The sequence below is a fragment of the Anser brachyrhynchus genome (assembly GCF_964034855.1).
Source record: "Anser brachyrhynchus genome assembly, chromosome: 9".
Classification (NCBI taxonomy): Eukaryota; Metazoa; Chordata; class Aves; order Anseriformes; family Anatidae; genus Anser; species Anser brachyrhynchus.
In genome coordinates, this window is record NC_137703.1 from 4,357,368 (window position 1) to 4,384,051 (window position 26,684).

Genomic DNA, 26,684 nt, shown 5'->3' on the forward strand with positions numbered 1-26,684 from the left:
AAGTCAACACATTAGTTACACCGTGTCCCGATCAACAAAAAACAATAAAACTCTTTCAATAAAACAGTCACCCCGAGTGAACTTGCTGGCAAGACATATGCTAGAAAAAGACTCGATATTCACATCAGAGCAAAGACTGGGGAGGAGCAGGGATGAGAGGTTTTAAGATTGGTTGTTTCCATGCGCTAAACAGCATTGATTCATCACAATCTTTTCAGCCAAAGTGCACATGCATACAAAGATGCTGGAAAAATCCCCATGGGACAAAGACAAAGATTTGTTTTTTTCATGCCAAGCAGGAGAATTGTCAGAAGAGGATGATTCAGTTTTCTTGGTAGACTAAAGCGAGGGAAATTAAGAGCACCACAACTTCTTTACCAGTAGAAAGCAGTTCATTTTTTTTGGAGCCAGGAGTTTATATACACACCGTGAAAACGCCAACTCCACAATATTTAGGCAGGTGTTAAAAAAGACAACAGTCAAGGTACACAACTGAGGCAAAGAAAGTCACAGAACACCTTTGGTGAAGAGCGAGAAAAAAAGGAAGAAAAAAAATGCAACAGTAGGATGTTGTATTTTGGTTTGCAGTTTAACTCTGTACAAGATCAGAGTATTTTCAACAAGCTTTGAAGTCCAGCGTGAGAAGCAAGACTGGCACACCAGTCACTGTCTATGCAGCAGAGAAGAACAGAGTAAAATTTTTGAGACGTAAGACTTATAAAAGCTGACCAACTGCACAGGCAAGAGGTGGTGCCCCGTGACAGGGTTTCTCTTTTGCTCCAGTGGAGGTGGTGGGAGTGTTTACTGTTTTGAAGTCAGAGGTGCATATTTCATAAGTCATTTAAGAGTTCGGGTTAGAACCGTTACGCTTTACACTCAGCACTGTGTGTCACTTTGTGTGTGTTATGTGGTATCATAGCAATCAATAGTACAGCAGACAGGCACGATGCATTGATGTACAATGCATGATACTCATACAAAACAATATCCACAGTGCTACGGATTGACATGATGCAATGCATAACAGCTCTGAATTTAGACGCACCTCGAGGCATCTTCAAAAGACTATGGCATCCATTAAAACGGATGGGCCTAAAAGCAAAGCAAAGCAGAGTTCAAAGTAATTACACTCATCATTCCAGAAGGGCACTGCTGTTCCCCGATTAGCTGCTGGAGAGTCCAGTAAGAAACTTTAGAGTAAAAAACAGTATTTACTTATCAAAAGAGTAATACACAGATCTTTGATTTTTCTCCCCACTCACTGACCATGCAGAGAGCCTACGACACATGGATATTTAAACTGTGCACGTCTAGAATCAAAGTACTCCACCCCACCATACAAATCATTCTAAGCTGAACACTGTGATCCAAGGCCACAGCCTGAAAGGTATTAATGCTGGCAGACAGACGGGGTTTGTAAAAATATATGAAGGATCTGTCTGGCTGTTTGAGCTATGGGAAAGGACAAAGATCACAGCGCCTTAAAGATTCAGGTCACAAGTACCTTAGTGCTGTGTTAACTACTGATATTTTATGTCTAGAATACACCTAGAAACAGCAGGGTAATTTACAGAGCTGTGTTTCTAAGCAATAATTCCTTGTGAACTTTCTGTAGCTAGTTTGCAGGAAAAACTGCATGACTGTGCTGAACGCCTTCTGTTCTGAAAGGCTCTACAAGATCCTCCACTTGAACAAAGGTTCTCCATGAGAAATGCCACAGTCTGATTGCAGATAGAAAGGCTGTGTGTGACACAGGTGTTCGAAATAAAGAACTGAATAAAAGCCAGAAGTAAGAGGAGCCTCCCTTTGGCTTTAGTGGACCTTACATCAGACCCTCAATCTGCTCTGGGTGAGTTTCTGATATAAGCAAATATGTACCATGTAACTAATAGGGCCAGTGGGAGGAGAGGTTACAATTAGCTTCCAGTATGTTTTCAGTGCTGGAAATTAAGAATCTTCACATATTTATTCTCTGAGGGGCTTTTCTGGTCTTTCCCTATCTTTTGAATATCTATATGTGACACATAAAACAAGCAGAACTCAAATAAACTCAGTCCTTTTAGTCCTACTCACGATTTTTTTGGACCTTGAAAAACCCTCAAATGAAGAAAATTAGCCAAGAATAAGAGTATCTTCATGCTGCCTCATTACCTTCCCTCTGATCTTTCACCAAAGTCTTCCTTGCTCAAAATTTCCTTCCTTACTCCTAATTTCTGATCCCCTGTGACCTACACAGGCTGTACAGCTGACTGAATTTGCTGTAGTCTAGCAAAGTTTGAGCTATGTAGATAGATCACTTGAAATTGGCATTTAAGACAATGCTGCCTTTTTTTTAAACAAAAACCTAATTTAGGTTTCATATGGCACTTGCATACTTCCATATATACCTGATCCCTGTAGCACTGATGTATATAGCCTTCTAGACCTAGTTGTACACAAAATGGAACTTCATGATATATCAATACGTCTGCATTGAGGTCTTTAAAAGTGATATAAGTGAATGTCAGAAAGTGAGACGTTAAACTATCAGAAGTTCTATCAGAGAAGACAGAGAAAGGTATTCTACAGCTCTCGTGAATGCAGAGGTACTTTTCTTACCAGTAATACATGCGCTCTTGGGCCTACAAACAGAGCTTTGTGTTTTCTGACAGCCAGATAAGCTGTTGCAGCTTCTTCTTGAAAGCAACCTTTTAACTCATGCATTTCTCTGCAGTGTGCAGCATGGTGCTACCTGCAAATTCCCCATGCGAAAGGCTACATGCAGAACGTTACAGTCAGCTGAACTAAGAGAAACCAGTTTTAAGGAAGGTTAGAGCTACTACAGGCTGCTTTCCTTTCTGACCTGTGCAGCAGCTAGTGCACTCTTGTGGTCTTCCAATGTCACTACAAGCTGGTTGTGCTGGGAGAGTAAATTCTTATGCTGTTGCTACACAAAAAAAAAGAACATTACATGTTTCACAAAGTTCGTTCTAAAGGTAAATTAGGTAGCCTGGGGGGTTCTGAACTAAGAAGATAATTCAGTGTATTCCAAAATGAAAATACCGAGTTGGCATAACAGCATTTATTTATTTAACCTGGAATGCATATTAAGCACAGAGAAAGTGAGCGTGCCAGGAAAGAAAATTCGAAGGCCAGAATTTATGTAACTAAAAATTGGAGTCGATTTCAATAAATGCTTGATAAAACAGAGCTGAGAAACGTTCTTTTTGGCAAACACACAGTTCATTACTTAAAGTCAAATTTCCAATTTCTATACTAAATACTTCTCTTCCGATTTAGTCTTTTTTAATTAGTTATTTTAAATGAGCATGTTCTTTAAATGCTGGTGGCAGAAGATGAGAAATCCAGTTCAGCTATATTCTTCTTTTGCCACAGTAGATAAACTACAACTCTTTGTTAGCGTCCATTTCTGGCTTGTTAAAACTTGGGAAATTCGTTCTTGTTGCCAATTGTTTTGACAGTTCTCCTTCAAAACAAAGCCTACCTTTACATCTTGTAACTGGGTATGAATGTCTTGGTGAGCTTTTCTCAACTGTCTGTTCTCCTCCCGTAAATTATACAAGGATTCTGTTTAAAAGAAACAAAATAGAGAGGTTAAACCCAGATTTATAATACTAAAGCACTGCAACATGAACTACAGTTAATTCTAAACAGCTCCTATAGTAAAACTGGATTAGAGTAATTGTAGGATTTGCTTACCTTACATCCCCCCCCCCCCCCCCCCCCCCCCCGACATTTTTAAGGAGAAAACTTAATATTTGGTTACATTTTATTTTGGTGCACCCACTGTGCAACTGGAACTATGCATTACTGTTCATTCTAGGGACTGCAGATGGCAAAATTCATTATGGTAATCTGAGTCTTTAAAATGCAGAAAGGAAGACACCCTCAGCTCTTCCCTCTTCCCCCACATCGCATCAGGTGAGTGAGAGTTTCGTTCTGTAGGACTACGCTATTATTTTGGAAAAGGTGCCCAGATGGCCAGCATACTTAAGCAGCACTATGTTCTGGGACCAGGGAGAGGGGCTTTTCTTCCCACTTGTTACATTATGGTGATGTGGAACATTGTAAGCAGACACAAGCAAGCTCTACCGACACGCCAAGCTGCTAGGCTGCAATCCAGCTCAGCCCAAGAGCTCGCTGTATGACTTCACTGGTGTGGTGCCAAGGCAGAACTAATAAACACAGCCTCTGCCTGCAAAATACTGTGCAGACAAAACTGCAGACAGCTCCAAAACTAACTCGTGTTAGTGACACATGGCAGGAAGTGGCCAAAGGCCCTTGATGGGGAACGCCTCACCCTTTTGTTCTATGCTATTGTATAATTAGGATTGAAGAGTTCTGCAAACTGCAAGAAATCTCCGTAATAGGAAGCAGGATGCTAAAAGTAAAAAAATTAATACTTCATCCCCTAAGTATACAGGTGCAACATGTTTCAGAGGAGCTGAGAAAGACAGAAAATTAGGTCTATGAGAAACAAAGTATGTAAACTCTCTTCATAAAAAGGCGCATTTAGATCTCTGATAGAAGTGATAAAAATTCTTTAACTTTTTTTTGTAAACAAAAGGCAAAGAGGGAAACCTATTTCTCCAGGTTTTGTATGAATCTTAGAACTAAAAATGAATGGTATGATACTGATAATGATAGCCTCTGACACTGATGGGCTTTTAAGTGATACATTTCTTACTACTTCCCTAATCTAGACAGGAACATGAGGCACAAATATGAAAAGCTTTCAGAAAGGCCACAGAAAATCATCAAGAAAATGTAACTTATCATAGGCATAGGCTGTACATGAATGACCTGTTAGCGAGAACAGAGAAACTGCTTTTGTCTCACATCACACAAACACAATGACAGACACACACTTTAATATGGAGAGCCAGCATATACCCTTCAGCTTAGAGATCTCCTGCTCTTTTTCCTGCTGCAGTTGTAAATATCTCTCCTTGTGATCACTGAATGTTCTGCTAAACTCTTCTCCTTGTTTTCGGTGATCTTCCTCAAGGTCGGCATGCTGTTTCTTTAGTTCTTCATGTTGACTCTGCAAATACCAGGTTGGACACCGGAACAGTTCTGTATTAGCATATCCGCCTAATATTGTCTTTGGCAATTTATTTCATAAGTCCAGATGAATACGAAGCTTTCATAAAAGGAAGCTTATTATTCAAAGCATGCACACTGCAGATCCTTTCAAACACAAAATGATCTCTGTGATGAGTAGTCTCCTGTTCTAGGGCTACGTCACCTCACTCAGCAGTTGCACTGTCCCATGGGGAGCTGCTGAATGTGTCTAAGAAATTCCTTAGATGCCAAAATAAGTAAAGTTTGATTAGTCACTGCTCCATGCAAGTAATTGCATTTGAGAAGATTAGATTATCCACTGGAAAGCCTGACTAGTAAAAACTGCAGTAAATCATCTTCCAACAGTACTGTTGTAAGAGGAAGGCACCATCAGTGTACTGATGTTCTGGAATGAATTTCCAGAAGCCACTGAGGCCGTATACCCTTCAAACTGCAGGACACCAGTGTCCTGTGACACTGGTTATCTCAGTCACCTACCTTCAACATCTGGTGTTGTACACTCAGTGCGCTGTATCGGCTATTTGAGTCTTGCTGTAAAAAGAAAACAAAAGTGTTCATCAGAACAATACTGTCATTCTTCTAACCTCTGTACGTGCGGTTATTTAGCAGTTGCAAGCCAATGGACATAACTTCACAGGAAGCAAATTAAGCTCTCCACTTGTTTTGGCTATAACAAGTATGCATATTTTGCACTTACTGCAGCAACTGTGTATTTTTAACATACGTAACTAAGCTCACAAAGTCTTCCCACTTTCAACCTGAAGTGTCCATAAAATACTAGCTTATTCTCTTCTTATAAAGAGTTCTCTACAGGTCTCTGGGTCCTTTACCAGGCACATCTTTCCTTCTGGCACTTGGTATCTAAAACAGGTTCATTATTTATTTTTATACTTTTCAGTTCAAAGACCATTTGTTAGAAAGCTGTTACTGTCCTTTTTTCCTGCAGACTAAGCAATGAAAAGATTTCCAATGCCTTCTCATTTGCCTTTGCACTTTAAAATAACATAATGTTTGAACTGCAATACTATAAACAGGAGGATATTTCTTAAATTCATTTTCTAGAAAGATTATTATCTATTTCTTATAAAATAAGAGGTAAAAATAATTAAGAATGGCAGAGCAGAAATGGAATAAGAGCTCCTTCAATTAGCACTTGTGAGACCTCTTCCTTTGAACAGCTATAATTGCAAAGCACTTCCTTTTTCTTGCAGCTCAAATGGCATCAAATATTAGCAAACTATTAAAAGCTGGTACTAGGAATGATGAGACTTACCCTTCCTTTATTTAGTGTTTCCTGTGCTTCTAGTTTATAAACAAGAAAATCTAAAACACAAAAGGAAAAATACAGATGAAAAAAAAAACAAACATTTGCACTTAAATAGCATAACCATCTGTATATAAATTCTCTTATGAGCTGAATATTCATGCAGTTACAATTTTCCAAGAGATCTTCAAGAACAGAATTACTTAACAAAATGTTCATATTTTGACCAAATATTTTCATTCAGAAAAAAATCATAAATAACAATGTATTTTAAAAATGTGTGAGATATAGGGGATATAGACTATGAGGCTCACATGTAGAGGCTCAAGACTGTGAAAACAATTACATACATCACATGAGCTTTCTCTGCAGAGGCGCAGTAGCATCATTCAAAAGGAACAGGACATTTATAAATCGTGCATATTTGTATTATGATAAAGATATGTACTTCAAAAAGTTTGGAAGTCAACACTAAATTGAAGCATAACAGAAATTTCTTCTTTTCGCTTCTTTTCAGGATTTAAAAATGATGACTCACCTTTGCATACCTATGAGGCAGCTATCCACCAGATGGCACCAGACAGCTATCCGGAGCTGCACACTAAGGTTTTTTTTAAATGTTCTTAACTTTTGCTAAAGTAGTTATTTGAATTCAGTGGCTGAGTCATCGGATTTAGGAATAATGCAGACTTTACTCTGAGAATTACAGTGAATTTACAACTACGAAAGACTTAGAGAAAACTCAAACGTTTGCATTCTGCTAAAGGTTCATTGAGGGCAGATGTTAAGAAAAAAAGGTAAGAAAAGCATAGTAAGAAATAAAATGTGTGAATATTTCTCCGTCATACACATCGGGAACTTAATTTTAAATCAGAAAAAGGTATGCAAGCATGTGTTTACCTTTAAGTAAATCAGAGTGAATCAATTTAACTGCATCAGACTAATTTCACATTGGAATGCAGGAAAAGATCCCATGTTTTTGTTACAAGGTTTAACACTTCATTATGCTGTAACAGGATTTACATGCGCCCATACTCCATATACATTTTTGTTGTAGGTATATCCATATACATGCTTCCTGTGCATACTGTGCCATGTTGTAGTGATCTGTAAAGAGCACTAAAAATGTATTCCACAGATCTGCCAAGGTGGTCCTCCTAATGTGTTTATTTTATTTTTAATATATTGACAATTCATTTAAAATTGAACAATACACATCTAAAGTTACTATTTTTAATAGTCAATTTATCATAGATATCAAGGTGAAAATAATATTTTACCTTCTTTTGCTTTCTTATGTTCAAGCCTTTCTTTTTGCAATGATTTTTCTAATCTTGATCTGTGTTCATATACAACTGAAAAGACATTTTGTACGCAGTTAATTTTAAAAGCAGCATATTTAAAAATATATAAAAATCCCCACCTCCCAGAACACCCAAAGAAAAAACTTGTACCCAGAAAATACAAGTGGAATGAGGTCATAAGGTTAAGGGCTGCTTACATTTTTTTTTTGATGTGATATTGGTCCTGAAGTTTTTATTTCTATTGCATTACAGGTTACAGTTACTGCATTCTGTCCTTGGTGGAGAGTCTGCTATGGTTGTTCTGCATGAAACCTACCAAATCATCGCTCCTTCTAGGGTACGTATGTACACATTTTCCCATTTTCCCATGCTTTCCTTCTCTTCTGCCTTGTTTGTAAAGGGACAGGAGATAAAGCAGGAAGAACAAAATAAGCCATCTGAAGGGCTAGCATAGCTAAAATAAAAAAATAACCGGATCCCATGACGCTTCTCCGTAAGGCTTGGGTATCAGAGACTGCTAGTCATGGATCATTTCAGTTTGAGAACAAAATTTAATCTTCACTGATTTTTAACTCCATTTATGCGTTTCCTTTGAGTCAAACTACCCACATGATATTCTGGAGATGAAGACGCGGTCTGTGTGCAGTGCTTCAGGCAAAGAGCAACAAGCTGAGCTTTGAGGCACAGCTTTCAGAGCACATCCCACAAAAGCCTCGACAGGCCAGGCAAAGGCAGGCATGCAGGGTGCCAGCATGTCCTCCATGGGGGGGCATCTGCTAGGAAAAATGGCATGCCTTCTCTAGGAAGGGTGTCCTGGTGTCTTTGATAAGCTCTTTTAAAGCCAAGATTGTGTGAACACCTGCATGTAATCCAGACAAAAATGAATTGACATCTGGTTTTACCTGCCAACAGGGTTTTGCTTGTAAGAATTTTTGTTGTACCCACACGTACTTCGGACGTGCCGTATCCCCTGGCAGAGGGTTCCACCACTTAGGTACATGTTGAGCAGCTCTTCAGGCAGTACGTGCTTTGCACGGTAAGTTTTGGATGTGTCTCAACAGACAGTGAACATCAGACCCTATTTATCCTTTCCTCACCACTCACTAGACAGAAGGATCATTGTCTAAAATAGCCAACTTTGCAGCAACAATATTAATTAGAACTCTTACAAATACATAATTGGATTTGCTAAACCTCAGTTTGACACCAGCACCTTTCACTGTTTGAATTTTAATTTGCACTCTTGCACCAAAGAGCTGTTCCACAAATTAAAGGAACGTGATTTTTTCCTTCAAAACTAGGAAACTAGTTCTCTGAGAACTAAACCATTGGTGTGCATAAGCCTTCAACAGGAAGTCTCAAACAAAGATTTGTATCTTGGCAGCCACAGAAAACTCCTCTTACACCTTAAAAAGCATTCTTAATACCCCCAAGCCACATTCTGCAGGCTCTTTAGCTACTGGCTTATCTCAAAATGTTTACAGTTTGGCTTAGGTGACAAGGATTGATTAGCAATCCTGCTTCTATCCCTGCTTTGCTATTTATCATCTAAAGTCAAGGGCATCAGTCAAGATGAACTAATGTATCAACATCCTCTGCAACAAAACAAGCATTTAATGAACACTCACAAAGTCGCCAGCAAGTAAGTTTCCAGAGAAGAAGAAAAGATGGCAGCACTACAGTAATGGTTTTATCTAGGCACTGAAGATGGTGAATGCTGAATCACATTGCAAAAGGAGCAGCGGTTGTAGCATAGCAACTCAGGAGAGAAATGAAAATCCATAATGGTTTTCCCCTCCCATGCCATTAGGAGTGGAAAGAGGCTTTTTGGCAAGCAGACTGAGCCACAAACGGATTCTGAGGTAACGTTTCTTGTTGCACTTCTTTGCCCGCAGGCGACCTTCCGCAGGTCCTCCTGGGGTTTTAACAAGTGGGGAACTCACAACAAAGCCATCACGGTAAGGGCCGGAAGAAAGGAGAAGAGGGATGTAATGCTTTAGCTTTCAGGGACCACAGTGCTCTGTAACTTCCGCATCCAATTTTGGCTCTGCTGAGCTCTGGCTCTGCTGCCCTCACCCAGCACTTGGGGTCGTTGGTGCCCCTCCCGGGCAGCACATCCTCACTGCCACCTTGTGCGTGGCAGCCCCTGAAAGCCTGGGATACGGCCTGCAGCGTCCTGATGCAAGTCTCTCAGCTGACCAAAAAGCAACCAAGGAGGAGGGTAAGAAAAATGGCCTCCCACCTCTCTTCCCACCTAGTTAATGTGCTGGTTGAAACATGTTCTGCAACATTTTTTCCTCTAATAAAAACCCATGACATGCAACATTAAGAATAATTGTTAAGAAAGCATAGCTGCCATATTTTCTCACTGGCTCTTTCTGGGAGTAGGTCAGAGGTCAGATTTTGTACAGATTGGAGTTTATCTGCCATTAATGTACATGGTTCCTACCAGTAAGGAACTTCCTAGGCAAGAGTCCAAAGGCTTGTTGCTGTAGCAGGGGATTTCTCTTTCTCCACTACCAGCATGGATACACTTGAGCAAGAATTTCAAATATATATATATGTATTGAAAAACATGTTTTCTATTACAGATTTCCCATCCAGGATATGGAAACTATATAAGGAAAGGGATAAATTCCTGGCAGTGCGATGCAGACACAGCACTTAAACATCTTTGTCACAGGGTAAGTTCCCCCACCGCTAATCTCGTACTAAGCTTTGCACAAATAACTGTACTTTGTTGACATGTTATATTCAATAGAACGGTACAAAACAAAGGGAGAAACATGATAATTTAATGTTAATATGCACTATTCCCAAACCAAAATAATGGCAGGTATTGTGCCTAGGGGACCTATAGTCACCTATGTGAGCAAACAAAACACAACAGGAATGCACAGGAAGGTGATCCAGCCTCAAAGGGCAGGGCCCAGAAACAGAACCAGTAAAATCACAGCTAGTTCAGACACCCTCTGTCTTCAATAAGCAGACACCTAACAGTTCTTGAATTAAGGTGTGAGATTTTTACCAAGCAGAAAGGAAAGTGGAGGAGCAGGTAGCAGGGGAGGAGGGGAAGCTTCTCAGCAGATTGCATCACCGTGTCCATGGCTGAACGTTAATTGCAACACCGGAGTCAAGTTATCTGATGAAAGCAAGTTTATTTAACAGTCGTAGTTAGCTCACTTGGCTTTGCATCTCTAAGCAGTTAAGCTATTAGAAAAAATAAGCCATTATAATACATATAAAAGAAAGTATTTCTGGTTTTACATTATCAGCGACTCTGCAGCTGTGTTACTTTGGCATTTTGGTCTGTCTGAAGCATGACCCAAAAGAGTCCTGAGCACCCCAACATCCATCTTACATACTGAAAAATTAAGAACATACTGGAACTTAAATATACACAATGCCAGGAGTTTCACTAAGTGCAGTGTTACTGTTTCTTGAGTAATTCTGCAATCCTTCTCTGAGCTCACAGTACTACCATCTTTGGTTTAAAACCAGCAGATTTCAGTAGTCTTGGCAACATTCAATGTTATTTTGTCTCAGACTGGGGCAGAGTTGAACTGAAGCAGCAGAGCAGGGCCTACCACACCAGCACTTCTCTGGTAACACTATGAAGGGCTGTAGAACACAGACTTGTTACAGAAATACAGTTACATCTCCAGTTCTTGTCACCGCAAAGAAAGCCATTTAAGTTGTGATCCCATGCAAATAGCTTTCCTGTTTGGAGAAAAACATTTCTATTAGGCAAGTAATCCCTTCTAGAATAGATTTCCTAGTCCAATGATGGTGATTAAAATTTTGATCTCAGAAGAGATTTCTTGACTCATCTGATGCTAATGTTTCATGCTGGGAGAACACATTAGCATAGCACGACCCGCTCTCCCAGCTCCAAGCTCTGCATGCCATTAAGTCAGCGAATCTGCCTTCAAACGGGAAGATCTCCTGTTTCACCACTGCCAATCCAACCAGTAAAACCCCTACTGGTCACAGGATGCACTCCGCCTACTTGAAAGCCTTATTTGAGAGGTTCTTAACAATAAATCAGTATTCCAGTGACACTGCAAACATCTAAGAAAAATAAAGCCATAGAAACATTCCCATATTAAAGAGTAGGAAAGCTGTATTTTAAGTAAAGTGCAAGAAAACAGCATTACAGAAACCATATAGTTACAATATATTGAACAAAATATTGAAGCTATTTCATATTTTATGCCCTTTAAAATGTCTGTTTTGAATGCATATAAAAAGAACAGAAATAGAAGCCAAGATAACACAAAGCTGATCGTGCGTGAAAAACAAGCTTTCTTCTGGCTTAATTAAGGAACAGCTTTGTATACAGGCAGGCATGGGCTGCTCTCACTTTGTTCACTGAAAACCCCAACTAGCACTGCAGGCAGTATCACATTTACGTTCACTTTAAAACAAAGTCCTACACTTCTCAGTTTTCACATGTAAAGAACCAGATAACAGCTTTGTCACATTACAACCAGTTACAACACAGGAACAGGCAAGAAAATCCACTGCTTTTAAAGATCCCCCCCCACCAAAAATAGCCTACTGATTAAAGTAAGGCTGTTCCTCTAGCTCAGTCAGCTCTCCTACATTAAACTAGAACTGGAGAATGGGACTTGAGCAAATTATGCAGCTTTGTGCTGCGTTAGGAGGCATTTATGTCAAAGTTAAAAAAAAAGAATCTACTAGATAAAACCTACCCAAAGATAATGCAGAACTGAAGACTTGCATTTTTATGCAACTTTTTTTCTAATCTTGCAACACTGGCATCTTTTCCAGGTAAGTTAGATTGTATCTGAAAAACCAGAGGGTAGTTTGGGAAGTACCTGCATCCTGCTGGTCCCTACCACAATCAGCTGTGAGACTCCTTCCAGCACTACGAAATCCCACTCAGTCCCTGGGGTGTTGACAGGGACAGTGATCACTGATGCTCTCTGTGGAACATGCCCTGCATCAAAGGGTTTGTACGAAGCTCTGCAATGTTGAGTGTGGAAACATTAAAAAAAGATATCAGAACTCATCATGATAGCATCATGATAGAACTTCAAAACCGCCTCTGGAATGTGTGCAGAGGTCAGATAAGCATACAAGAAGTTTTATTTGCTTTATCGAACCTTCAGCCTTGCATCTTCAAATAGAAAAGGAAAACCTGAAGCACAGCACACAGAAGTGTTGCAGATCTTAGAAGTTTGCTTGCTTGCAGTTGTGGAACGGGGGAATTCAGCACGCTAATGCAGTTCATCCCAGAAACACATGCTTATGTTTCTGAGAAATAGTTTTGGCTTCTATTTGCTTATCAGGATGATGCAAAAATTAATTTCTAAACTGGAGTAAATATCTAAATTTAACAGAATCCTATTTCACCCTCCCTTATGTACTGTCTTCTTTCTTAGAAGTTAAGACCACCTCTAGGAAACAACAGGTTTATAAACAAATTGCAAGTAAAACAAAACGATGAGGTGGGATTTGGGGAGGTATTTATCATGCTGAAGCAGTGAACTGGAGTAGGTGCTGCCCAAAACAAAAGTTTAAGAAGGAACACTAAATGTGATTTAATGTTTAATGCTTGCTGGGCTTCAAGCATGACTTATTTGGAAATAGATCACATTTTCCATCCCAGAAGAGATTTCCTGCACACTCCACCAACGATTTCTTCCAGCCTCTGGTGCCGCCCATGGTCAGATTACCATCTCACCCTGCATGTGGCATTTCCTATCCACCTGCCTATGCTGAAGTGGTTTTTAATTTGTTTGGTTTTGTTTGCTTTTTTTACAGTGACAAATGCAAATAGTTCAGACAAAACCTGTTCAGTGATTTTAGACTTAGATGCTTAATTTTATTTTTATGATTGTATTTAAAACACATCCTTCTGTCAGACACAGGTACATGGCTGTTCAACTCCTTGGCTGGCGAGTGGCCTGAATGCTGCTTATGTTATCCTTTAAACTACACAGGGTGATTAGCAAATTTCCTTCTAACAGGATTCCACTCCCCTTTTTATTTATTTTCCTCTCTCTGTTCTCCTGCCCTTTGTGTCACAACACACAGGCTCGTTTTGTAGAAACACAAAAACATGCAGAAGGGCTGCAGCGACAAGTTTCCTTCTCGTTTCTGAACGTCTGGGGCTGCTCACCTCTTGGCTCCAGGAAACGAAGGCCTGTTCCTTCTCTCAAAAATTGTTTTAGAGCTCTTCCAACTTTCTGAAGAAGTCCAGTGACTCTATCTACATGCTGCTAAGATTGTATTTTTCCATATATATAAACTTTTTTCAGGTATATACATTCAGATACTACTATAAAATTGGCATTGAAGAACAAAGTGTGTAGATTACTTCATATATACATTCTAACGGTCTGTCCCAACTGAAACCTACATTTGCACCTTTATCTTAACGAAGTATGGCAAGAATTGATGCAATAGCTACAGTTATCAACTTACAAAACTGCTAAACCGCTTCCTTGAAGTTGTTCAAGGGAGCTGTAACATAGGGGTCTTGGAGTCAGCTTCAGTCGTACATTTCAAAAAGCTGCATACGGAAATCAATAGTTTAAGTTCGTGGTTCATATTTTTTATATATTTTTTTTAAACAGATCACTATCAAACCTTACGATATACCTCTGAGCATGACAGATTGACTGAAACACTGAAAACGTCATTATTCAGCGTGGTGGCACGAATAGGAATAGGCTGCCTACCGTGCCCTCCAGGAGGGCAAGCAGGCCACGCTTCTCTCAGCATCTCCGTAATTATCCCTGGAAATGACTGCCAAGCTCGGGATCTGAGTCACCTCTAGGAAATAAGATACTAGGCTAATTTTGGATACCTTGGAGGAAAGAAAATAAACTGCAAAGGAAGAGGCGGAATAGTTGAAGTTTCTTTAATTTCTTAATTAGAGACATAGTGGAAAAATCTCAGGAAGTTTGGGTTATGCTAGATCACCAGAAAAGGAACAGAACTACATTCATCACAGAAGACGTTTTTAAACAAAGAACAGCATCTAAACAGGCTGTATTCCCTACGTGCTTACCTCAGGCTCCAGTACAACAAGAAATTCATACCCAACTCATTAAAAAAGTCACCCAATAAAAGATTCTGCCTTAATTACTGAAAAAACAGAGTACATGGAACTATTAATCTGAATTATTTAGCTTTCATTACAATAAAACCTCAAAATAGCACCTGACTTTTCAGCAGGGCAGATTTAATTACTTTTTGCTATGCAAAGATCCTATTCCAAAATGAGCAAAGCGAACTATACTAACCACAAATTGCTGACGAGATCCTCACGACTGTGTAAGAGATGCTACAATGCATACCCAAATCAGAGGGCGGGTGGAAACTTTATTCCTACAGAAGCCCCACCTAGAGACACCCGGCGTCCTGCCAGCCAAAACACGCAGTCCGGTGACACAATGTGTCTGGAACGTTTTATTTAAGGCATAAGAATCTTACAATCTTAACTGATCCCCTCCAGCAGTACCTAACTCTCTGACATTAACTGTAAAAATACTGTCAGTGCAACTGCAGAGTCACAGCCACCCCCAAACTCTTCCCGCGTCGCTTGCTTAGCACAGCCAGCCACCGCTTGACCTGTGCTGGGGACTACAGGACTCGGGCTCAGTTTGCAGCTGCAAGCATCAGGTTGAGGCTGTGGCATCCACTGCTTCTCTACGGGTCTCCCTCACCAAAGCTGGAGATGTTTTAGGTGATGCAGAAGCCCCTGTCAAACTTCACCTGCTAGGACCAAAGGACAGAAGGTGACTGTTGAAAACGTCGGTATGTAAACCCTCCAAAGCATTGACACATCTTGTCTCCCTCCTCTCTCAGCTCTGAAATGTTCACAGATCCAGCCAGATCCATCACTCACAAGCTTGAAAAGGCTTCAATTGTAATCAGCAACAGAGTTTCAGGACGCTGGCTCTATCTCATACTGCCCAGCATTCATCCAGGCTACACGCTCTGTGATCTGCACACCAGATCCCAAGCAGGTGTAAAGTTGCAGCACTAGTATAAATTCATCCAGGAAGTATTATGCCCATAAGGGAAGTGATTTCAGGGCATTCAGGAATGTATTACAGGAGTAAAAAAACACCACCGCCACACAGAACTATAACTATGGGCATTTTCTCAATTTGCTTTTTCCAGTCTTGGAATTCAGCTGCCCAGACCCATCCGCTCCATGTCGAGAAGGAACAAGGCAGCTCCCTGGGTTACAGAACTCAAAGCTCCAGCACCTCTTCTGTACTCAGAGTATGAAGAAATACTGGTAACTCCAGGTAACCTTAAATCTACAGGTCTTTTGTCTTCAAAACAGACACATACATATTTAGATTGGTTTTAAACATGCACAAGCAGAGCACTTCAGAATAAGGGGCAGGATACTGCAATGGTAGCAGAACAAGGGATGCCTTCTTTGCTATTTAGTGTGGTACCGATGCAGAAGACTCGCTTTAGCAGGTGCACGTTGCCCTCAACATCAGCAAGTTCGAAATACAGGCACTGGAGTCTTACTTAGCACGCAAGACAAATTTCCTTAAGTTTGGACGCACATTAAAGGTTGCTCTGCACTTTTTATCAGTTTGAACCATTTCCTAAAACTGTAGAGGACCCTTTTATAGCATTAGGTACAATCTGACACTAACGGGATTCACAGGACTTCAGGCTGCTGTTACAGGGAACAATCACACCACGCAGGAGCTGCACAGGCGTTGTTCTGCTTGGATGATGCACGTGAAGAACAAACTGTCAGAAGTAATTAGTTCTAGCTCAGCCAACTTAAGGAACAAGTTTAAATACAGTACTATAAAAAGGGGTGAAATAGTGAAGTACATTACGTGTTTAAGTACTTCACTACAAACAGCTAGGAAATCTATCATCCAGTACGGTGACACATTATGCAAGTCTCTGTACACCTAGCTGCCATGCATCTGGTGAAGTTTTATCGGGTCAACTCCAAGGAGGGGCCTCAATTTAGGACAAACAGCACAAGAGGCCCAGAGGAATTCTCCATTTGCTGTTCAGGTGAAGCTTTCTAGCACTGGATGGAATAGTTTTGAGGAAATCCAGACGTTGTCTACAACAGCGTATGCTCTCAACTCGCAAGTCCAGAGCCTCTGCTGGGTTGCCTCACACAGCCTCAGCCTGCAGAGATTTCCTGAAGCCATCAGACACATTTAGACTCTAAGAGAGCAGGAAAATAAGGGAGCAAAAGACACGAAATGTATGCAGTTATTAGGATTAGGGATTAGAACAGATTAAACAGATTAAAACAGTACACAAGGAATTACCTAATACCCAGCGGATGAGAAGACAGAAGTTGCAAAGGCTGGTAAATAAATAAATAAATACTGTAGATACATTAAATCTTGAAGCAAAGATTGGGTTTGATTGGGTTTGTCTACAGCTGGCAGTGCAGATCTCTTCTAGCAACTGAGGTCTGTTCCAGTAAGCCAGTAGCTTCAGACTTACTCTGGCGCGTCTTCGCGGGAGATGAACAGTATCAAGTTTTGTTTTTAATCATTTTAAGGAATATTAAGTAAGATTATCTTCATGTTTCAAACACATAATGCTCAGAGAATGAGACTAAAATAATCAGCTTACTGGGGAGATCCGCTTCTCTGTGAAACACCTGCCAGAAAACAATGACTTTAAGATAACAATGACTAAGTTTTCTTAGCAGTCACGAGATTTTGTGTCATCTCAAAATCTTGCCTCTGGCATTCCCCTTGTTACTTACAGAGGCAGCATTGCTTTCTCCTTGCCCATCAGGACTTTGTTAAGAGATGATAATACTGAAGTTTGACGTTCTCTTTCATGAAGTGCCCTGGAAGCCTAGCTTTCAAATACGAGAACTGCTACAACATGAGCTGGGCTAAAGATCCAGCCTCTCCAACCAGTTATTCTTCTGCTTCCCAAGCCAATCATTGCTCAAATGGCAACCTGATCTTATTTCAAGAGGCACAAATACTTCCCAGCCCAGTAGCTTAAGTTGTGAGCTTCACAGAAAGCAGAGCTCCCTACGACAACCATTGTATGCCCCATTCTTCAGATCAGCACACGAGGTAAATGATTTTGACACCTTTTCCATCACCATTTTTCAGTGATCTGGACCTTCTGCCATGGTAGGTTGTGGTGCAGCTTTTGCCCAAGCGTGCAGAAGATTCAGCCTGCTTCACTTGCTGCATTTGAACAAAGCAAGACTGTGAAAAAGATTAAAATCTAAAAAGATTGGCTTTTCAAGCAAAAAACAGAAAACACTGCTCATTCAGGCATAAACAACTGGCAAGTACTGAAAGGGAGGTTCCTATTACATAGCGCAGATGAAAAACCTGAAAAACTACACAGAGAGAAAACAGCAGATAGCAGGAAGTTCAGGGAGGCTACACTCCAAGCTACATCCGAGGAGCCTTCTCAAGATTTTGGGCAGACCAAAGGCTTTCAAGTCTAAAACTGGCACCGAGCTCTGACTGGATATACAAACCTAAGAGTCACCTACACTCCCTTAAGCATTTCCCAAACTGACTCAGATTTCACCCGCAAGCCCTAACAGTGTTGCTCTGTGCACAATCAGGAAAGCAGCTACCCTTATAGGCCCGAACAGCCACAACGAAACCCAACCGAAATTCAGAGACTGGCTGGTATTTCGCTGGCATCCGCGCGTTTCAATCCTGCAGGCTTTCCAGGAGCACAGCCAGCCCAGCACAATAATGCCTCAGGATCCTCAAAAGGCCAACTTTAAGAAGTTGCCTTTTTCTTTTTTTTTAATTAAATAAAAGCTTACTGATGAAATGTTTGCTCAGGAAGCAGAAGTCCAAGGTTCAATTCTCTCCTCAGCTTGTAATGAGCTTTAAAGTCTTATTCAATCACCCAGAAAAGAGCAGTAAGCACTAAGAAATCAAGCATTGTGAATACACCCACTCTTTTCCTCCTGGCAATACTATGCAAGTGAAGCAGCCCTTTTAACTGCTTCCCTCTTAAAGATTTCAGTGCTCCCAGCACACTGCAAGTCCCAAAGTTCTCTCTGCACCAATATCTGCATCTTTGAGAAACCGATTACGTCACATGGAAGAGAAGTTGTGCTGCACAGGTAGCAATGACACATTTTATTGTTCTCCTAAAAGGATAAATCCAAGGAAATACATCTTGCGATGCGAAGGACAGCAAAGATATGTAGCCTAGATAGTTGCAGAGCTTTTTTGTTTGGCAACAGACACATTGTTGATTTAAAATCCAGGCTACTTAAAAGTTCAAAGTGCAGTCAGATGCTGCACCTGCAAACACAGGGTTTTCTGTTGGCATTTGGCATTGTTTTAAAGTCTCTGTTTAAAACAAATTCCCTTCTGTTGTTCCATAAGAGTTTAACAAATGGGAAAGGTTCAGAAATAGCTTTGGTTTTGTATTTCACCAGTTAACATGGTGTTTGTGTATCTCAGGGTGAACTGGGCATAGATCCTGACTTCTCCGTGTTTTCACCCCTAATGAACTCCTTCTGCAGAAATGCTGGTGATGACACGAGGCAGTTCATCCTAGCAAGCGTCATGTGAAATCTACAGGGAAACGCAGGGAAGAGAAGTTGACTTTGTAGCTTCCACTTACTGTAGCAGGAGATCAGGAATCTAACGCTTGCTGCTGCATTTAACGCGCCCGGAGCTCCCAGCCTCACCCTCGGTTAGTTCTATTAACTGTTGCCACAATACAGGACAATTTTTAAGAAAAAAAAAATTATTTTTAAATCTTATTTTTCATTGTATGCTCTGATTTAATTGTAAGTATTTTTCCCCAAAGTTTACAGCTACCACATTAGGCATAGCTAAACATTCCTATTTAATAGGCTTGATACATTGGCACGCATCCCAGAACAATTTAAAGTTATTTCATTGATAATCAAATGTATTTGCATTTTCAGATCCTGGTCCATATTTTACATTTCTCATTGCTGCATTTTTATATAATTATTCTCTTACTTTTTTTTTTTCAGTGCATCATTGTTCCTGCATTCATCAACTACTGGTTGCCTGCTGCTTCCATGAAATCGTTTGGGTAGATGCCCACTTAAAATAACGTTTCAGAAGGGGAAAGTTAAAACTCACAATCCAGACCCAATGCATCTGATCAAGAGACTATCGCTGTTAGGATAAAGTTTGTTGCATGATCCTCTGGTATAGCCAGAGCAACAGAAAAAGCCAACTTGTTGAATTTTAACTTGAGAACAAGATGTTCCTGTTTCCTCTTCAAATACCGTTGGCAAATATACAGACTAGCAAAAGTAGCCTTTTAGCCCACTGCCACATACCCATCTCCCAGCCAAACACTCAGGCCTTTTCAGTGACAAAAATGAAGGATTTTATCTTTTTATTTTTTCCCCAAGGCATTGCAGCATTATTGCCTGAAATTGAAATAGGAACTAACAACGGTCTCAGATCACAGATAAGCATACTCCAAGTTACGAACCACTATGAGAATCTAACTGCGTAAGCCTAATTCTGCTATCTGCAGAAAAGCAGTATGCTTCTGGAAGTGCTCTTACGTACGCTTCCACAGTAAAAAAGCATGGCAGAAAATCGCCCTGAACTGAAGGGGTGTTACAGTTACTACAGCTGATCTCCTGTATTCTTGACTTACACAATCTTGAGAAAAAAAAATCCTTAAGCGTTCTGAAAGTTGTCGTTGGCCTCTGTACATGTTGGGCTGATAACCTCGCACCTGACAATTAGCGAGGTGCTGAGGTCTTGCCCTACCTACAGTACTGATGCTTCACGTAGATGTTTGCCGCTTTGCATCTGATTTCCGGACGCGCACATGTCAGAGATCGGCATCTTTTTGTCTTCAAGTACCGAAAGCCCACGTTGGTGCAACCTCAAACCAAGGTAGGTATGGATCTGTATTTAAGTGGCAGCTTTAAGCCAAGAAAATCAAGGCTGTTTCAACAGTTATAGAATACCTTTATCCAAATAACTTACCCTTTGAAAAAAAACGTTTATTAGAATATCCCTCACCCTGCTGGAGCTATTTAACTTTCACGCTGTCCTCCTGGAACTGTAGCCTTGCTTTTTTACAGCCGAATAGCTGCTCAGCACCACTAGTACTGCTAAGACAACGCGGAGGCACGCAGAAGTCCCAGAACTGGACACGTTCTGTATGACATGAACAGGAGTATCCCTGCCTTTCATACCAGGAACTGCCGAGCGATGTGCAACCCTTTGGGACCGAGAGGCACTCCAGAAAGCGTGCGGGGGCGAGGGAATAGCGGAGCTTTCTAGGAACCGGCAGCGAAACGTGCCACTGACGTCAGTGGGGCTGGGGTCTCACCCACGGCCTGACAGCAAAACCTCACGGGGAGAGAGGAGGGGGAGAAGAAGGCAAGGAGCAAAACTTCCCAAGCGTTGGGACGGCTGGAGCTGGGTTTCCCCAGCAGAGGAGGGTGTACGGGGACCGCGGGCAGGGGGCCAGCAGGGCAGCGGTACCTTGTAGCTGGGCCGAGAGGGACTCCTGATGCTGCTGGTACTTGAGCGCCGTGGCCTCAGCCTTCCTCAGCTGGCTCTGCAGCTCGTAGTACAGCATGGCCCCGTAGATGAAGCCGAACACCACGGTCAAGAGCAGAAGGGTCTGGAAAATCCGCTTCTGTTTTCGGGAGCACATCCCGTTGCCCATGTCCCCCGGCGGGGTCCCGAGGGCCCCCCGCCCCTCACGGCTCAGCGGCGGGCGGCTGGAGGCGGCGGACGACGAGGCGGAGACATGGGAGGGAGGGCCGGAGGGAGGGCCGGAGGGGCCGGGAGGGCGCCTCAGCCCCGGGGCACCGCCGCGACGCCCGGGCCGTTCTCCTCCTGCCGGCGGGCCCGGCGCGGCGAGGCGGAGCGGGGCCGGCGCCCCAGCCGCATGCTGCGGCCGCGGGGCTCTGAGGGGCTGCGAGGGGCTCTCCGGAGGGGGCTGCCCCCGGCCGGCTCGTCCCAGCCCCCGGCGCTGGGTCCGGGCTGAAGCGGGGCCGCGGGATCCCCGGCGCCCACCTCCTCAGGCGCCCCCTATCCTTGAGGCCGGCCCCGCCGCCGCCACCCGAGGGGAACAAAGGCAGCTCCCCCTGCCCCTCACTTACGTGTCGCCGCCGCTGCCCCGCCGCCGCCGGCTCCCCGGAGGAAGTCCCGCTCCGGGCGCCGCCTCATTGGGCCCGGCCGCGGCTCTCTCCCCTCCCTTCGGGGAGGCAGCGGCTGAGCGCATTGGGTGCCCGCCGCGTCCGTCCGGCCCGCCCGGGGCAGCAGCGCCCGCAGCCCGCAGCGAGCCCTGTGAGGGGAGCGGGGCGCCGGGAGTGGGGGTTCTCAGAGCGCCTGGCTTAGAATCTGAGAATCCCGGACTCCTTATGGCTGGAAAAACCCTGCAAGATCTCCTGGTCCAACCGCCCCCCTACCACCAATGTCACCCACTGAACGGTGTCCCCAAGCACCACGTCCAACCTCGCCTTCAACACCCCCAGGGACGGGGACTCCACCACCTCACTGGGCAACCCGTCCCAACGCCTGGCTGCTCTTCCTGAGAGGAAATGTCTCCTCATTTCCAACCTGAACCTCCCCTGGCACAACTTGAGGCCATTCCCTCTGGTCCTATCACTCGTTACCTGTGAGAAGAGGCCGACCCCCAGCTCCCCACACCTTCCTTTCAGGTAGATGTAGACAGCAATAAGGTCTCCCCTGAGCCTCCTCCAGACCAAACAACCCCAGTTCCCTTAGCTGCTCCTCATATTTATTTCTCTCGGTCATCCCGTGCCTTTATTTTTGTCTGCAGGCTGCTGATCGCACCCGGGAGGTGCTGCCCTCACCATGCTTGGCCTTTTCCGTCGCTCAGAGTCTTGCTCGGGCCACTGCTGGATTATTAGGTCAGGTACACGGCAGGGCTGTGTGTGTACCCTGCTCCCAAATGCCGCTGTCATGCGTAAAGAGGTGAGGAGGGTTTTATGGGATTTATCCTTCACCAGCATGATGTCAGAGTTCTTCATGCTACTGTATTTTATCAGCAAGAAAAAGAAAAACCTGCTCGTCTCAAGCTAAACTAGTAGTATTAACAAAAAATGAAAGACATATTCCAAAGTTCTTTTTATAAACATATCCAGCTCACTGATCTGTGATTTTCACAGGCATTGTTCTGGCCTTAAAAGAAAAACAACATAAAAGAGGTTTAAAATTTTGTTATTAAAATATTCTACATCTACCAGTAATGAATAGCAGCCGGTACTACAAGCTGGCGTGGCTTCTGTCTAAATATATTTCAAATTTTTATTCATTGTCTTTTAATTTAACTGAATGCCTTGCTTTCCTAATTATAAGATAGAGGACTTGTTCAAAACTGAGAGGTAAGCACCCAGGAAGTATTTGTAATTGCTTTGAAATAGTGATGCTTTTAAAAAATTCATTTTCTTTTCCCTTGCCTTTAGGAGGCTTCCTGAAGCCCACAAAGTTAGATTTTCAAACTTTTATTCAAAACCATGCGTGTTTCAGATTGGCTTATTTTCATTCAGTATCCATTACTTTCACAAAGTAGTCACGGTAGGCTTCTTAATATCATCACACAGAATCCAAATCCAGCTCCCTTTCCTCCCCGAGAGTCCTCCAGAGATGTCCTGTGCATTGTTGCTTTACCAGGCTCATCAGGATGAGCTCAGTTACGTAGAATGAGACACTTCTTTATCTCGGGACTGAGGCTTTGAAATCACTGAAGGTGATTTATACTTCAGAATTGCAGTTATTCAAATTGCTGAACTTCTTGGGTGTCCACCTGTTGCCTACATTACCTTTTATAAAACCAGTTTATGCCTTTACTTTTGATGACTTTGTGCTGAAGAACAATTAATTGGCTAACCAGTAATGACATCGGAATTCAGTTGTCACTTTCGGTCATCATTATGGGTTTATACTCATTGAATAGACATCATAAATTTAAGAGGACACTGAATTAACATCATTATTTAAAACCTATTCCAAACACATGTAATTGTTATGGTAAATCTAATTTATCTGCTTGTAGAAATTGGCAGTATCATTAACAAATGCTGAGAAGGAAAGGAAATGAGTCTCTGTCTCTTTTGCTTAATCAAATATTACCTACATTCAGTAATAGCTAGTTACATCTCATCTTCAGCTCATGTAAATTGTGATTGTTCATGAGCAAACCAATTAGTTAAAATGAGTAATTTATGGGGAGCAAGGGACCATTATGTGAAGCTATTAGGCAAATTTGAATTGAAAGTCCCAATATAGAAAGGTTTGGACCTAAAAAAGACTATAATACATTAAAAAAATACAAAAAATTAAGTAGTTGCTAGGAGAGGAATGTTACTTTGATTAATTACTGAGTAAGTTATTGATGCAATCAGGAAAGAAGAGGGATAGGTGCTTTCTGAGCCATGTTTTACCATGGGAAGCACACTCAGAAGTTGCAACAGGGAATTCATGAGCTGACATTTATACAGTTTTTTAGTGAATGATCCAATGAACACAGCAGTTAAATAGATTGGACAGCAGATTATATATATATATAAACCTACCAATTAATGGATCGGGGATCCAAAGTTGTGGAAATGTACGGTGAAGGTTGTCCTGTACAACTCACAGCCCAGTCATTTGGTTGCCAAAAGTTAAGGAATGTCCTGGCAAGGCATATGTTATTACCTCTCCAGCTACAAAGTACATTCCAACTGCAGATGTTTAGGCAAGAATGACCTTTTTGTCCTGTGACTGAAGCTCACTAATGCATACAAAGTTTGTTTTAACACTCAGTGTCATTTATTAGTGGCCAGGAACTGAAGAAATAAAAAGGTTGGGCTTCATGAGGTGAATGCTCCTGGTAAAATTGAACTTATCTTTGCCTGAGGTCAGACGTTGTGGCGTTAGGGGAAGTCACCTAAACCTGGCTTTTTATAGCTGACCTATCATCTGCTTTTGTCTGAGTTTCCAGCTTATGTAATCAATTGAACTCTGTTGGCTAATGTCCTAATTTGAGGTGAGGACAAGGAGGGCTGTGTTTCAATATAGAAAGTGCTGTGCTCCTTAATCTGAAAAAAAATAAAAATAAAATCAAGCATAAGGTATCCCAAATTGGACACTTAGCACAGCTTTGGCATTTGCTTTCTGGACCTCGGTTCTGGCTGTAGAATAAGAAGTGACTGACTTCTACCTCTTGGATACAAACAAAGATGCATTTTTCTAAATCATTTGGCAGTCATGATAAGAATGGGGATAAAACACCAATCAGAAATTCTCCGTAGGTACAGAGTAAAGTTAAAACAGCGTGCCGTGCTGAGGTGAGAAAATGTGGTTACGAGTGCGGATGAATACGGAGGCTCAGACCTTGAGTATCTTGTTTCTGGTGCTTCATGACTTAAACAGCCTTGTTGTTTTAGTGGCTCCAAAACATCACCCTTGTAAATAATTAACGCAGGGGAGCAGATGCATTAAAATGTGCAGTTGTTGCAAGAGGACGAGGAATTAACAGAACTGTTTGGAGCTATGGGTGCACTGGAAGCGTGACACATCTAGGACATGCTGGGAACCGCCTTGCCCTGCTTTACGTGGAAGCACTGAGATTTGAGTCAGCCCTTTGCTGCAATCCCCAGAAAAAACTCCTTGTACCATTATATGCCCCCATTGTTCTCAAGATGACAGCATAAAATATATTCAATAGTAACAGTTTAAAGCAAATATTAGGATCCCAAATCAGTTAGATACCTTTGTTAAATCAGTAATCAACTTTAAACAATTGCCTGATGATCCTCCTTATAAGAAACTTGCAGTTGGAGAGTGCTGCGATTCCTGACAGCTGGCATTTTACAAAGCAAAGAAAATAATGTTTGAGTGCTGCTGATAATATGAATGTTCGTGCGATTAAGGGGATGACATTTGTGTTATTAGGCCCCTCCTGACAGCAAGGAACAGAAGCGCTCTGAGGCAGGGATGTCTGTGTGTTCTGGTTCCGTGTTTTGTTTGTTCTACAGATCAGCCTGAACCACTAAGTGAAATGCAAACAATGATCATGTTCAGCCTGACTCACGCAGGTGGATGTGTTCTGCAGGAAGAGCGACCGCAGATAAACGATTAGGGTTTGAGCCTTCGGCGAGGTGTGAACAGCCAGGGAGAGCCCAACCAGGAGGAGCACCTTGCAAATGGAAGGAGAACAGCTGGGGCACGGCAGCCTGGTGGGGCTTCTGAGTCGTAGGGGTTTAGGCTGGGGAATCCTGATTCCTACTTGGAAAAGTCCAAGAGGGAAGTGAGCTTCCCCATTTTATCGAAAGACAGCATTTGGACTCTTTAGCGAGTTAGAGGAAAATGTTGGACTTGGGAGCACCGACTACAGACGTTTTTTCTGCCACACAGAGTAATCCCCAGTGATTACACTTTCCTGGTGCATTTCCCGTCGGGCTAACCAGGTTGGAGGCCATGGCTGATGGAAGAGGAAATAGTCCAGTGAATTTTGAATTGTTCCACCCACCGTTTTTTTCAGTCTTGTCAGATGAGTCTATTTTTTTCACAATCTTGTGGTTTTCCATCACCTGAATAAAAGCCAGTTTCTGATATCTAACGCCTGTAAAACTGGCCTGCCGGAAAAGAGAAATCTCATTTTCATAATTGTTTCCATTAACATGTCACCGCAAGATAAAGACAGTGACTGATGAACGAATGTACATTTCACTGATGTTTATATCTGTGATATCTTTGGGATTTTTTTAAGGCCCTGAAATGGGACTTGCAAGCAGAGTTTGGAAAGAACTGTTTACTTTCTAGCGTTAATGCAGGGAGAGAAAACAAGCACTCCGGAATCTATTTACAAAATCTGAAGAAATGTAGATAAAGAACTTTAAATAAGACTAAACTGCAGTCAGAATTTAACAGCCGTGTTCACATTCTTTTTCACGTTCACAGGGCTGCCTTTTCCATTAGTGACAGTATCTTGGCCTTGCACACTCAGAAATAGAAGCTGTTTTTCCAGTCAGTTTCAAGGTTATCCATGGATTGTAGCTTTGTTTTAGTTTCAGTAAG

The 26,684-nt window shown here is 42.1% G+C and overlaps 3 protein-coding genes across 6 annotated transcripts in view; 2 read left to right on the forward strand and 1 right to left on the reverse strand.

The window, feature by feature from the left end:
• GOLIM4 (golgi integral membrane protein 4) overlaps positions 1-21,769 on the reverse strand; it is a 32,314-nt gene extending 10,545 nt beyond the window's left edge. Inside the window, exons 1-7 of one of the 2 annotated variants that reach the window (XM_080605370.1) lie at positions 21,132-21,769; positions 7,630-7,704; positions 6,359-6,408; positions 5,563-5,616; positions 4,894-5,044; positions 3,485-3,567; positions 2,843-2,926 (exon numbers count right to left, since the gene is read on the reverse strand). In XM_080605370.1, the coding sequence (XP_080461496.1) occupies positions 2,843-2,926; positions 3,485-3,567; positions 4,894-5,044; positions 5,563-5,616; positions 6,359-6,408; positions 7,630-7,704; positions 21,132-21,318 (684 nt within the window). In that variant the 5' untranslated portion in view covers positions 21,319-21,769. The remainder of the gene's footprint in view (positions 1-2,842; positions 2,927-3,484; positions 3,568-4,893; positions 5,045-5,562; positions 5,617-6,358; positions 6,409-7,629; positions 7,705-21,131) is intronic. The other variant, XM_080605371.1, reaches the window with a different exon arrangement.
• On the forward strand, positions 4-14,646 carry LOC308200155 (uncharacterized protein). 3 transcript variants are annotated; one of them, XM_080605372.1, is made up of 7 exons: positions 4-1,849; positions 3,824-3,921; positions 6,867-6,955; positions 7,906-7,990; positions 9,549-9,611; positions 10,245-10,337; positions 14,259-14,646. In XM_080605372.1, the coding sequence occupies exons 3-7, from the start codon at positions 6,876-6,878 to the stop codon at positions 14,301-14,303; spliced, it is 366 nt and encodes a 121-aa protein (XP_080461498.1). In that variant the 5' UTR covers positions 4-1,849; positions 3,824-3,921; positions 6,867-6,875; the 3' UTR covers positions 14,304-14,646. The 3 variants fall into 3 exon arrangements, with proteins under 3 accessions (XP_080461498.1, XP_080461500.1, XP_080461499.1); XM_080605374.1 differs by lacking the exon at positions 14,259-14,646 and adding an exon at positions 12,448-13,292; XM_080605373.1 differs by lacking the exon at positions 3,824-3,921.
• Positions 21,770-21,936: 167 nt separating the features above from the next.
• The window catches only part of LOC308200152 (uncharacterized protein), a 222,834-nt gene continuing 218,086 nt past the window's right edge, over positions 21,937-26,684 (forward strand). Inside the window, exons 1-2 of the mRNA XM_080605366.1 lie at positions 21,937-22,318; positions 22,441-22,595. Of these exons, the coding sequence (XP_080461492.1) occupies positions 22,573-22,595 (23 nt within the window). The 5' untranslated portion in view covers positions 21,937-22,318; positions 22,441-22,572. The remainder of the gene's footprint in view (positions 22,319-22,440; positions 22,596-26,684) is intronic.

Coding starts and splice junctions, on each gene's coding strand:
- LOC308200155 (XM_080605372.1), top strand. CDS start 6,876: ATGATGACTCACCTTTGCATACCTATGAGGCAGCTATCCACCAGATGG. Junction 6,956..7,905: donor ATCCGGAGCTGCACACTAAG/GTTTTTTTTAAA, acceptor ATTGCATTACAG/GTTACAGTTACTGCATTCTG. Junction 9,612..10,244: donor CTCACAACAAAGCCATCACG/GTAAGGGCCGGA, acceptor TTTCTATTACAG/ATTTCCCATCCAGGATATGG.